Below are 13,749 nucleotides of genomic sequence, written 5' to 3' on the forward strand. Positions count from 1 at the left end.
TCAGCAAAACATGAGTACAAACATGAAATGCGATAAAACAATGTGAAGCACTGTGTGGGGGAAAACAACAAACTCATATAATTCATTAACAATAAACATCACATGTCACTTGAGAATACTTGTAGTAGGATGCCACGTTGCAACAGGCACAATGACGAACTATGCTGGCATAAAGGATGATTATTTCTGGTGTCATGAAATCAGCTCTATGGTGGTTCTAAAAGATATCATTTTGCATCTGCTTCAGCTAAACAAAACAACACACACCTCCAAACACCCACTAGTCAGAAAGAGCAAGACAGAGAGAATAAAAGAGACACGTGAAAAGAAGCAAAACTATAAGAGACAGGAATGTAAAATAATGTAATTTTTTTTAAAAATTCATTATTTATCAGTGCATTATTTCTTAAGTTCTGCTGAACCAGGACACTATTTTTTTTGTAATACTGCAGTGTAATTTTTAAAAAATGTTGAGAATGCATAAATGTCTCTTATTTGCACCCCATGTTTCCTCCAGAGCAGTGCTCCCCAACCTTGAGCCTCCAGATGTTCTTGGACTACAACTCCCATAAGCCTTCACCACCACCTCTGCTGGCCAGGATTTCTGGGAGCTGAAGTCCAAGAACCTCTGGAGGCCCAAGGTTGGGGACCACTGCTCCAGAGGACTTACATATGTACACACACTCTGTTTCAGTTAACTGGATCAAAGGATCTAACTATTTCCCTCTAACTCAGTGGTTCTCAACCATGGATAACCCAGGTGTTCTTGGACCACAACTTCCAGAAACCCTGGCCAGCATAGCTAGTGGCAAAGGCTTCTGGGAGTTGCAATCCAAGAACACTTGAGTTATGCAAGGTTGGGAACCACTGCTCTCCTTCCCTCTCTCCTTGAAAGTTAACTGTTACATCAGCACTGCTGATCACATTTAAGCTTAGTTAGGGTTCCCCTTTAATCAAATTTCAACCTGGTCATCACATCCTTGTTAAGAGAGAACCGTTATACACTTTTATTATTTATTTATTCCTCACATAAAAAGGGGAGCAGAGAGGAAAGATGTCGGGGATGGGTGGAAGATATTCGTACTCATGTCAAAGATAAATAGTGATGGCCGATGATTCTACATCTAAGGAGTGCTCTTTGAAAAAAAAAGGTTAGACCAGTAAGGCAATTATTCTTGAAGTCTGAGTCCTGAAATGTTCATGGGTATACTGCACAAGAAGGGCTGTTTGAACCGTAAGAAAAGCCCTGACAATCTATCTAGTCCAGAATTCTGTTCACACAGAAATCAACCACATGCCTATGGGAGGCCCATGAGCTAGACAGGGATGCAAAAGCACCACACCCATATTCCCCTGCTACTGCACAATGCCTTTGATCCTGGAGACAGCATAAAGCCATAACAACTAAAACCAGTGGTAGCCTTCTCTTTCATGAATTTTATCTATTTCCATTTGAAGTCATCAGAGCTGGCAGCCACCACAACATCCTGCATGGCAGAATCCTGCAGTTTCTTTTTTTATATATACAAAAAGCCAAAAACAAATAGAAAAAAATCTAATGCACCAATATTACAAAAAGGCCTATAGCCCATACAAAAGGAAGAATCACTCTCTTATCTCTCTCTTCCACATCATTCTTACATTGTTAAAATACATACTGGCCAGAATTCTACCAGCAAATTTTAGCATGCATAAGTGAAACTGCCCAGATCATCCCTAGTTACACTCCTCCTTGCATGGCTGGGATTTTGTTAATTAGTTGCAATTCAACGCTGCAATGCGCACAATTTTATTTAGAATCACAGAATCATAAAATTACTGTATGCAGCTAGAAGAAACCAAAGGGCCATCAAGTCCAGAGTCCTGCCACTGCAGAAAATCCAGAGTTAAACCTCAGAGGTTAACCCCTGCTTAGAAACATCAAAAGAAGAATTCGTCACCTCCTGATGCAGCCTATTCCACTGTTGAACAGCTCTTACTGTTAAGAAGTTCTTCCTGATGTTTAGTACAAATCTCCATTCTTAAAATAAGAATCCATTACTTCTGGTCCTATTGTTTCTGTGCCTTCCATTTTCCAGGCTAAACATGCCAAGTTCCTTCAATCTTTCCTAACAGGACTTGGTTTCCAAACTTCATACCATTCTGATTTTCCTTCTCTGGACATGTTCCTTTTTAAATCATAGTACTCAGAACTGAACACAGAATTTTAGGTGAGGTCTGACTTACACACAAGTAAACTACAAATGGGATTCTAGCCATTTGCTATGTATATCTATATGAAGAAATAAAGCATAATCCATTGCAACTATTTTCCATTTGCTCCTATATAAAAGGAGAATAAGCATTTAAATTTACGAAAGGTCTACCAAACCAAGACCTACTTCTAAATTAACCATATCTTTAAAAGCATATTTTACTTACTGCTTCCCTCTCAAACATTAAATGAAGCACTGTTGTCATCTTAATTTTTTTCATTTGCAGCTGCTGTGCAATTTAGTGCAATTCAGACATGCTGCTTAAATTGTTCAAATTTGCTTGCCAAAACTTTGGGGCCTATTGTCTTTACAACCAAACACGGACCATGTTCCAAGCTTAGATTCTGAAAACCTCAGCCCAACCTTGTTAGACTTTAGCCAATGATCCAATATTCGGAAAAGTTCCCCTTTTTTAGATCACAACTCTCACAACCAATCAGCCATGCTGACTGAGATATTCTCCGAACTATAGCCAAAAAAGTAACTTTTCCAAGCATTGCACAACATATTTCTCACAAATAACCTCATTTCATGTACTTTATTTAATTAACAGCCATTTCAGAATATTTGATTTATAAAACTGCAGTCAACCTCTCACTTTTCTTACTATTTCTTAAATACAGTAATGCAATAAATTGGATGCTGGTTTAACATACTTATTTACTATCATCTATTTTTCACCTTTTTCAACAGAACTCAATAACATTATTACAGGGGAAATGCTTCAGAACTGTTACAGTGCTGACAGCTTCCATATATTCATGGAGCCATTCTGAGTCATGCAGCTCACAAAGGGAATCTAGTTGCTCATGATAAAGGCTCCAGTATCAGAGACTGAATATTATATAAGGAATAGCAATGTTGGTTGCAGCTCCAGGAAAAACGTAAGACTAGCACTGTGCCATAATTTTACTTTCAATTTCCTAAAAGTTTTATTTCTCCATGAAAGAAAGTTGTGTTTTTCTGTCTCATTCTTGTCTCTTCAGAATTTATTTTTCAGCTTCCAGTAACATGGGAAAGGAGTAAGAGATGATGCATTTTATGTATATATATGTGTGTGTGTGTGTGTGTGTATGCCTGCATGCAGTGTTATCATTTTCGTATACACCTATTCATGCCGCTGCAGCTTCCTACGTGTCTACCCTTTTTGATCTGAAAAGTAGGAGGAGTCATCTAATGATGCAACCTTGAGAAATATCTTCTACTGCCCTAGTAATGCCTCCATCAAGTGCTTTTGCATCAGCAGGATTCTGAAATATGAGGTCACTTTTTTTGTCATCAGATTTCCAGTGGTGAAGAGTTGGTGTAAGCTTGTTGTAAATAAGGTCCTTCTTTAACGTACATTCCAAAACCACTGGAAACCATCCACAGCCACCTCAAGTTTCATCTTGTGATGTCAGGCAAGCTTGAGAAAAATCTTCTACTGCACTAATGACACAAGTTATGGCTTTGACTGATGCCTGCGAATCTGAGGGAGTGATCTGCCAGCTGCCACAGAGATGGCTATCCAGTTAAAAGACAAGAAGTGCACATACTCCTCAGCCACCACATGAGAATTTATCCAAATTTCTCCTCAATGGGAATTCTTTTATATTATTTTTGGTTGAAATTCTCAATCCCAATCAATCCTTTGCCTAAGAAGTAAAATTCTATACCGGATTTCCTTCTGATATGACAAACTAAACCAAGAGCAAACTGAAGTTATTTCAACCACCCCTTTAATGAAAAGCAGTAAAACAATTTATTGGAATGATTTGTTTTAACTATATTATTACTCATTAAGTATTACAGAAGTACAGTAATTTCCTAATCTTCAAAAGTATTAGTTATAACAGGATCTTCTGTTCCTGGAATGCTCCACAATGTCCTGAGGGGGCAGGTAACTAATGCCAATTAAAATCCTCATTACAAATAATAGCCAACTGAAGAAAGATTAACCATGTTTTTGGATTACAGCAGTCAACACTTGGAAAAATATGTCATATCTCTTGAACGAACATACCTGAAAATTTTTGGCAGAAAAATTGTTGTAAAGTAGAAATCTTATAATCTACCACACTTCTCTGAAACTTTTTTCAATTGACACTCAGCTTTAAACATCTTTGCTATTAAATTACGCCATGCACAAATCACAACTTTGCCACTATTGTATAATCTTACAGAAGATGCTTTTAACTTTTGCGTGTCTCGTTTCACCAACATTAAAAAAGAAAGATGTGGTTTAATTACATGAACTGAAATCAGTTCACATATTAAGCCATGTTGATGCAACTGCTAACATCTACAAATGTCCAACAGTAGCAGAACTGAGTGTTTGAACTTGGAAAGGAACATATTTGTTTGCATCATTTAATTTAAAATACAAGGCAGACTTCATTAACTACAGTGAAAAGATCACCAGAACTGAAAACAGTGTAACAGTCCATTCCAAGATCAATCTGTCAGTTAAAAGCAAAACAATCAAGAGAACAAGGTTTAATAAATTGCCACTCTGCCTTCACATAAATTAATTCACAATTACACCACACTTAGAATAAGAATAAAAGAAATCCCATTTAACACATGACACTTTGAAATCCTAAGTAGCACTGTTAGGATGAAATCCATATAGAGCTTGAAAATATTACTTTTTTATTTAGTTATTTATTTAATTTAATTTATATGCCACCCACACTACCCAAAGGTCTCTGGGCAGCTTACAACATTTAAAATACAATAAAAAGTCAAAACAATTAAAATGCAACTAAAATATAAAATCTAAAAATTGCAATCAGACCCACAGCTGATATTATTTCAATTAAAAGCCTTCTGGAACAGAAAGGTTTTGACCTGGCGCCGAAATGTCATCAGCGTCGGCGCCAGACGAATCTCAGTCGGGAGGGCATTCCATAGTCTGGGGGGAGCTGCCAAAAAGGCCCTTTGGCTACAGGCCATCCCTTTTACCTTCTTGAGGGATGGCTCTTTCAAAAGGGCCCCCTGGCTAGATCTTAACTGCTGGGTAGGCTCATATGGAAGGAGGCGGTCCTTCAAGTATCCAGGGCTCAAGCCATTTTTTTCTTTTTTTACTAGCGCTTTCAAAATCTTCCAGCTAGCATAGTCACAGGACATGTCTAAGAAGTAACTTCTCCAAGTTCTAATTCTATACAAACCAGTTTCTACAAAAGGAATAAACCAGATCTGGAATCCTAGTCTAAGGCTGAAAAAGAATCGGGGGGGGGGGGGAATTGAAAGATCTTTACTTTCCAAATTAAACAAATGGGTCTCAGACCAAAAATATTTAACATCAGGGCTGCTCCCCCTCTTGTGATGTGAAAGACAAGCACCGCTCTATTCAAATACTTTAAGGAAGGAATTGTCAACAGCTGGAGAGATTCTCAAGAGATTCTCAACAGCTGCATACACCTGTTTTTCACAGGAGAATATAATGTTGGCAAATTATTGTAGCAAGACCTTGTTTCTGAAATATAACATGCTTACCAGAAACTGCAGCACTTAATTCCAATTTTCAGTCAGCCTTGTAATTTAGTAGCCTCAGCCATTTGCGGCTTTACATCCTAATAATTTTAAGAATAATGAGGCTCCATTATGCTTTCCATTTTAGTAAGTTCAGTGGCAAACACACGATCACTGCAAGCTCTTCTGCCAGACTGTATCTTAAAATGTATGAGTCATCCATGTTGTTCTGCCACACTTCTAGGAGTTTCTATTTACTCCACACATCTGGGTGAAAATGACCATCCTGGGCCGTGAGATCACCCTTAAACAGGCCTTCCTCATTCTCCTCTCCTCTTTTTTCTTTTCTACACAAAGAGAGAGATTTCTAAAAACACACAGAAATTATCATATTCCAATCTTCATGTGTGCATTCCAAGTATGCCTCCTATCACAATTCATATATACCTGATTTATTTTTTTCTTTTTCTTCTTATTTTTCCCCTGTCTTTTCCATCTTGAATAACTTGTCTATTGAGGTCTAAAAATGTCGTTATATTGCATATGTTGTTATGTATGTTGGAAGCCGCCTAGAGTGGTCGTTTGACTAGATAGATGGGGTATAAATAAATAAATAAATACTATTATTATTTTTTGCTTCCTTGTTACTTTTGGATTTGTTTAGTCGCCACCACTGATGGAAGAACTGAAGTTAAAAGGGGCAACATGCCAAGTACACTGCTCAGGTATTAGAATTCTCCACAATTCTAGTTTACTGTTACCTATAAAGCCATAAAGTATACAAAAAATTTAAATAATTCTCCCCAGCTCCCTTTTTGGAAAAACACTATTATATCAAATGCTGTATGGTCCTATCTTCCAACACTATTATAACAATTTTTGTTCTCAGTGTAGCGTAGGCTACTGCATCTTTGCTGCAACATACTACCTATCAGGGGTGGGGATGGGAAGCAATAAAATACACTATAGCTGAATCCTATGTGTGCTTAATGTAGAATAAAGTCCAAATGTACTCAACAGGATCTTATTTCCAGGCAACTGCACACACTACTGTAGTCTCATTCATACATTTTTAAGTACAGAAAATAACAGAAGAAAGCCACCTAGGAAGCTACCCGCAAATATATCACCTCAAAGGGGAAACTTTCAGACATGTCTGTAAAAAAAGAGATAACTTTAACAGCTTGCTAATCTATCAGCTAGGAAAACTCCATACTGTATCCTACTGCCATAAAATCATCCCAATACTAGAAGGGAGTGCATTTAAATCACTTTTTAATTGTTTTATTCTGTTGTTGTTTTAACAGGCAATAAATTTAATTACTTTTTACTAATGTACAATACTGTCTTTTATCTTTTTTTTTCCTTTTAAAACTTTTCAAAAATTGTTGTAAATATTCTTCAACCTTTATTGGGAAAAGGGTGGGGGATACACACAGAATCCAGACAGCAGTTTTGCATTTCAGCAGATGACAGGGTGAAACAAAGCTGGGTCCCAACAGTGTGTTGATGACAACTTCAAATCCCCAAAGAAATCACTTCGAGGCAGTATTTGATGATAGCAAAAAGCAATTAAATGCATTACCTATTAAAAAAACAACTAAAAACACCAACCCAAAGTGATTTAAATACTCCTGCTAGTATTTTGATGTGTTTATGGCAGTAGGTTATGGCTTCGTGTATACATTAAAAAGCATGGGAAACACGATGGAACACCTAAGAACCTCACAGATCAAATGTCATGGGGTTGAGCAGGAGACTCCCACCACTTCTTTTAAAACTCAAATAGCAAAAGTACCAGCTCTAACTCATAGAACTGCTCCAGCAAGGTGTGATATCAACAGAGTTCAAGGATAATCAATAAGATCATATCCCATTTCCTTTCCAACAGAGGTCATCCATAATGACTGATATTGTGTTGCTTCTTCATTTTCTTCACACACATCATTTAAAACATCATGCCTGAAAAAAGGCTGTCGTGCCTCAGAAGGCGTGTACATAATTTTGTTCATTTTCTTTCCTCAGTTACCTTCATTAAGCTCTCACCCTTATAAGAAGTTTTAATTTTGGACTTTTTTTAATTGGTCACTACATGGCTGCCTCTCCATTCTACACACATCATGGCCGCAAACATAATCCAAGCCAAGAACAAGAATAAACAGGATATGTGACACCAAACTGCCTACCTGCAGAGCAGACAGCTTCTGGTTATGCAAGTGAGCCAGCCAAGTTGGCAAAGTCAACGAAGCTGGCTCACCAGCCAACCTAATGAGACACACTTACAGAACTGTATTTTATTAAATGACTAATAAAAACAAACAACTAAAGGCATTTGACTTTACAGGATTGGTCTAGAAATAAATAGAAACTAAAAGATCTACTTTAAACTATATTTGTGTCTACTGGTTTGATTGATATCAGAGACCCTGCTGGCTTTTTCCAAGTTCTTTCTTCAGAAACTCAGGACATTTAAAACCTGAAACCATCCCAAATTCTTCATTTTGCACTGCACTCTGGCCATACAACATTCTAATCCCCTCATTTGTACAATTCTGATCATGTGATATGATTTCATAGGAGTTACAATAATTTTTTAAAAAATTTCACCCTCAATCCACACAGTCTTCTATGAAGCAGAGTCCCATGAACTCAAAAAACATTTGGTCAAATTGGTGCACATCACACTATCCTAGCTGCTACATGCAATTTGCTGGCCAAGGACAAAAAAAAAATCTTGCTTAGGACTGTAGAATTGTTGTAGTCTGAAATATTTATATCCCTGATACTGTAACAATAAAACAAGATAAATCATTTATAATGAAATCCTATGCATGTCTACTCCAAAGCAATTTCTATTAATTTTAGTGGGACTGAAACCCAGGTAAACCAGCACAGGCTTGCAGTGTTAGTTTCTCTGGAAAAATTCCCTGGTTTGAAATGGCCTGAAAAAGAATTATTTTAAAATGCCATCCATATTTTTATTAAAACACTATAAGGTAAATTATCTTATTTCAAGAGTAGGCCTTGAAATTAAATAAATCCATGTTTTTATGCCAGGATATACAAATGGTTCAGTATAAAAGTACTGTATTGAACTACCTTAATGATAATAATAAACATATTCTTAAAGGAAACTGTAGGTGTTCTGGTGATGTTTTCAGCCAATTAAATTGCTCCTAAACAGTACTCCTTGATGAACAAACAGCACAGTGCCACAGAACACGTACACCTACCGCTGCATATTCTCACCAGCAAAGGGCTCAGCTTTACCCCACAGAGCTTGTAGTCTTACAATCAGTTAAGTGGTACTAAAGGAGAGAAAAAGTTTAATTTTTTTCTTCTGTGTTTGCCAGTATTTCCCCTGGAAAATACTTTTGAGATTTTCCTTAATTGTAGTCTTTCACAGACTACTTGAAAATATACATATGTTGTGATGTAAGTTTTGATTCCTCAAAAAAAAAAAAAAGTACTGAAACAGTTTAATACTCCTCTTCCTCTGATATACCTATGGTTTCATTTGGGCCTACCGGATAGAATTTTCTATGGTTCTAGTTCCTTATTAATTGCCTATGTTGCTAAGTGCATTTGTATTCCTCTGGGTTAATAAACAGAGCTTTTTATAATCTACCTGAGTCTTAAGTGATCAGATGACAGGACTCATCAGGACATGGAAGCAGAATGAGTGTCCTGCCCTAGAACGCACTGGAAGAGAAGATTCGAACACGTCTTATGAAAAAGCAAGAAAATGAGCAGGTCTGGATCATGGGTTTACATGATGGGGACAAACTCCTCTCCTTGTCCAAAATGGCATAAGGAGTAAATCAGAAAGTTTTGCTGTCGTTACATTAACTGCAGCTTGTTTTGTGTTTCAAACAAGCCACAGTTAACATTAACTGTGGTTAAGAGTTTAGGCACAATGCTAGTAAAAATGATGCTAATAAAAAGAGAAACAAAAGTCTGCTCCTTGTAGGCATATTGGTGAAGAAGGAAGGGCTTACTGTGATCTCTAAACTGGCACAGTGTGGCTGACTGCTTGGATACTAGCCACACTGAGACAGTGAGCATGACAACTAAGTAGCAGTATCACATTTTGAGAAGATCTTAGATGTCACCAGTTGGACACCAACGCTTTGTTCACAGGTCTTTTCAAGGACCAAACTCATTGAACCTTTGTCCTTCTCCACTCTGACCTCCCCATGCCCTTGTGTCCCTACAGTGTTTAATAAAGGACATTGTGTAAAAGACCGGAAGCAAGAAATAAAAAGCAAGCATTTAAGGGGAGCCCAAGAGAGATGAAAAGCCTGCTTACCTTGACCTTGTTCCTCCCAATTTATAATGAACATAATGAGAGCTATGCACCAGCCTCCAATGCTTTAAAAATAAATTGCTGCTCAGACATGACCAAGCTCGGGAACAATCTTCCAAAGAAGGGATAAACTTCACCCTTATCAACAATCATCATACAGTATCTTTAAACAGCTTTATGGCCACATAACTATCTGCAGCAACTTCTTCAGTTAGTTTTCTAAAATAATCAGTACAGTTTTTAAACTCCTAAATACCTTTCAAACTACAAGCAGGTGAGTGAGAATAAATAAACTTATTTTAAATAAATAAAACCAACATGACTATATCAACTCTGAAAATTCTTGAATGCACTGAAGAAGAAAAAAGTCAAATAGTCCAGCAGAAGTCAGACCATTCATCAATTTGCACCAGTGCATATTATCTATTTTAATTAAAATTAGAAAGTAAATAATATATAAATAAGATTAAATTAAGACAACCTGATACTTAATCTTATGAGCGATAGTTTGATCAATCGATTGATATGAAGAAATACAATTTTCTCACAGAAACATCCTTCCCAATTTACTACTTCTGACCTATTTTAATGGCTCTTTTGTTCATTTAAATCAACTAGTTGTAATTAAAAAGCCAAAGCACGCATTAGGTCATTAACATAACACTAATGTGTGCCAACACGATCAAATACAGTATCAGAATAGTTTATAAGGGCAAATGCTTAAAGTGTGCTGATTAATAGTGTTATTCACTAATAACTTTATATTAATGGCAAAAATTAATTCAGACAATAGATAGACTATACCTGGAGCAAAATAGTAATGCTAAAGGTATCATGCATTGCTTGTTCCCTTCACGCATATAGATCTTAAAGAGTTCTTTACCAGTATTTCTAAACTAATTTTTAGATCTATGATCAGGTAATTAAAGGAGTAAGTCTTAATTTCATCATGTGTAAGAACTGTTTAATTACTGGGTAATAGGTGCAGTGTTCCATATACAGTTCGGCTATGTTTTTCCAGTCTGTGTACATTTTAGAAATTGGTCAAATCTGATGCTATTTCAGTTTGCTGACGTCACGGAGGCATGATCTGGCCACATTTCTACAATGAGATTCCATATTACTTTGGAGTTTGACAGCCTAGTGGCCTGACTAATTTCACACTTTTGACAGACACTCCTAACAATTGCTGATCTCTATTACATAACCCTCCCCTCTTAACAGTGGCCCCAGTATCTCTCTCTCTCACACACACACACACAGGAGGGGACAGTGGTGCATCAGCAATATCAAGAACTGCTGCAACAGTGGATAGCTCCCACCTCCTTCTGAAGCTCTCCCCTTTGCTTTGGACAGAAAGGCAGAGTCCTCCAACACAAATATGCACCAGGCAATGAAACCAGGAAAAGGGGGGGGACTCCTTCCCTTCCTTCTCTATATTTCAGTAAACAAAATAAATTTAAGTAGACTTTCAAACCTTGCCTGTCCCACAGTTCCTGCCCTGCATCACTGACTGGACAAATTCAAAATATTTCCGAGCGTTGCTCGCTTGGCGTTGCTTCAAACACTCCTTCCAGCAATTGTGAGATGAGGTAAGGATGAGCAAAACCAAGCAAGCATCATTCAAGGAAAGAAGACAGCGATTATCCCACCTTGTCCTGTTCCACAGAACACATTCACACGCACACACAGACCCGGGGGGGGGGGAAGGTGTGAGGGAGGGAGAGATCCAGGAAGATACCTGATTGGAACATTCAATCAAGTAAAAAAACACAAGCATAATCCCTCCGTGCGTGCAGTACTTGTCCTTCCACCTAGCGCTTCCCTTTCCACTTCCGCGATGCCCGAACGCAGAACCACCCGACGCCCGCAGCCCCTGGAAACAGCCCTCGCGGGGTCCCGCAGCTAAACTCAGCCCCCCCCCCCACACGCCAGGTGCCTTTGACTCTTTCCCAAGACCCAACGCTGCGCACAGAGAGAGAGAGAGCGAGCCGCGGCGGCGGCGGCGGCGAAAAGCGCACTCACGATTGCTCCAGGATTTCAATAAATATTTGATGCTGATTTCAAAGAAGCCCGAATCCTGCTGGCTAGCCATGGCTGCGAACAGACAGACCGACCGAGCCCGGCGGCCGGTCCTTGGCCGGCGACGAGGTGCCCGTCACCAGGTCGTGAGGAGGCGACCGGAGGGGGTCCGGGGAGGAAATGAAGTCTCCGCAGAGCCGCTCCTTCCGCTCTGGAGGGCCAGCTGGGGCCGCCGCCGCCGCCGCGTTCCCGCGCCTCGGGGACAGCGAAGGAAGAGACCGGGAGAGGCCGGCCGCCGGCGGCTCATCCTCGGGCGAGGAGGGCTGCTCCTGCCGCTCGGCGCACGGGCGGCATCGTGAGAGGCTGGCGCAGGGGCTGCCGCTGCCGGGCGCGCTCGCTCGTTGCCTTCGAGCTGCGGCGGCGGCGTTGCTGCGTAAACAACCGCGTCGCCTTGCAGGCAGGGCTGTCAAGAGAGCCGGCCGGGAGGAGCGATCGGAAGCAAGCGGGCGGGCGGGCGGGCGTGTGTGTGAGTGTGTGTGTGTGTGAGAGAGAGAGAGACCTCTTCCTGCTTCCAACGCCCTGAAAAGGCTCAAGGGAGCCCGATCCACCCCGCCGATCCTCAACCGGGGAGCCCTGGCAGGCCCTCCGGCCCGCCTCTCCGCTCTTCTTCCGGCACAAGGGCGCTGCGCTTTGGTTTGATGTGGTGCCGGCTCCTGCCTTGCCTGCCCCGGTCAGCTGCTTCTCTCCCGAGGAGAACAGCCCCGCCGCCTGCTCCGCCGCCACTGCATCATGCTGCGGTAAAGGCGAGCGCGGCACCTCTCCAGCGCGCGGGCTGTAGTGCAGGGGCGGCGCAGGCTGTTCGCCTCTTCCCACGACTCGCCAGCCTCCCTCCCCCTAACCCCCCCCCCCCACACACACCCGCCTTGGCCAGGGGTCCCCTTGGTATAGCGGGCCTCAGTTGTTGGGGTTCTCAGCCCCTGACAAATCACGACCTTGAATTAGATTTGAAGAGACAGACAGCAGCGGGAGGAAGAGCGGCCGATTCCAGCAGTGCTCCACGCCTTGGTCAGGGGGAGCGAACATCCCAGATCAAGCCCTGATCCTCAGCCGGGGATCCTGTCGAGGCCGAAGGAGGGAGCAGCCTGATCCCCCCAAGCCCTGTACATTTATCTCAAAAAGTGAGTCTTAGTTTGCACAACCATTTCAGCAAGGAGGTGACCTTTTGAAAAAGGCTGAGGGCCCTTGCCTGATGCCTACAGGTTATGCCTGCCTAGCATCTTGCATGAAGACTAAGCCATTCTTTTAGGTAGTGTGCAGTGATGTGCAAAAATGGCACCTAGTGGCTGGGATGCAAGAGTCACCCTGCTCCCTTCAAATCTTTTCGCCAAAATAAATTGAATCTTTCATGAACCACTGACTAATGGTGTTCAAGCACAAGTGATACCAAATATACCTGGATTTACTCACATTGACTCCTCTGTCTCTTCTGTTCTTCTGCCCTCCCTCCACTAAATTGAACTGTCAATGCCTTGGCAATTATAATACCAACAAACAACTTTTTATTGTACGAAGTCTACAGAAAGAAAACAAAAAATGATTGTTTTAAACATGTTTGCATGTTGTTGTTGTTATTGTCAGCATATCAGCAATAACAACTTCAGTCCCCCCCTCCCAATCTTCATATTAAGGTCAGTATGAAATACTTAAGGGTAA

At 40.5% G+C, this 13,749-nt stretch overlaps 1 protein-coding gene across 10 annotated transcripts in view; it reads right to left on the minus strand.

The window, feature by feature from the left end:
• FRY (FRY microtubule binding protein) overlaps positions 1-13,749 on the minus strand; it is a 249,737-nt gene that overhangs the window by 174,837 nt on the left and 61,151 nt on the right. For 2 of the 10 annotated variants that reach the window (XM_020788624.3, XM_072993764.2), the window contains exon 1: positions 12,040-12,907. The exons of the other annotated variants lie outside the window; for them this stretch is intronic. In XM_020788624.3, the coding sequence (XP_020644283.3) occupies positions 12,040-12,109 (70 nt within the window). In that variant the 5' untranslated portion in view covers positions 12,110-12,907. Of the gene's footprint in view, positions 1-12,039; positions 12,908-13,749 lie in introns of those variants that run through there. 10 annotated transcript variants of the gene reach the window in all.

This window comes from Pogona vitticeps, chromosome 3 (genome assembly GCF_051106095.1).
Source record: "Pogona vitticeps strain Pit_001003342236 chromosome 3, PviZW2.1, whole genome shotgun sequence".
Classification (NCBI taxonomy): domain Eukaryota; kingdom Metazoa; phylum Chordata; class Lepidosauria; order Squamata; family Agamidae; genus Pogona; species Pogona vitticeps.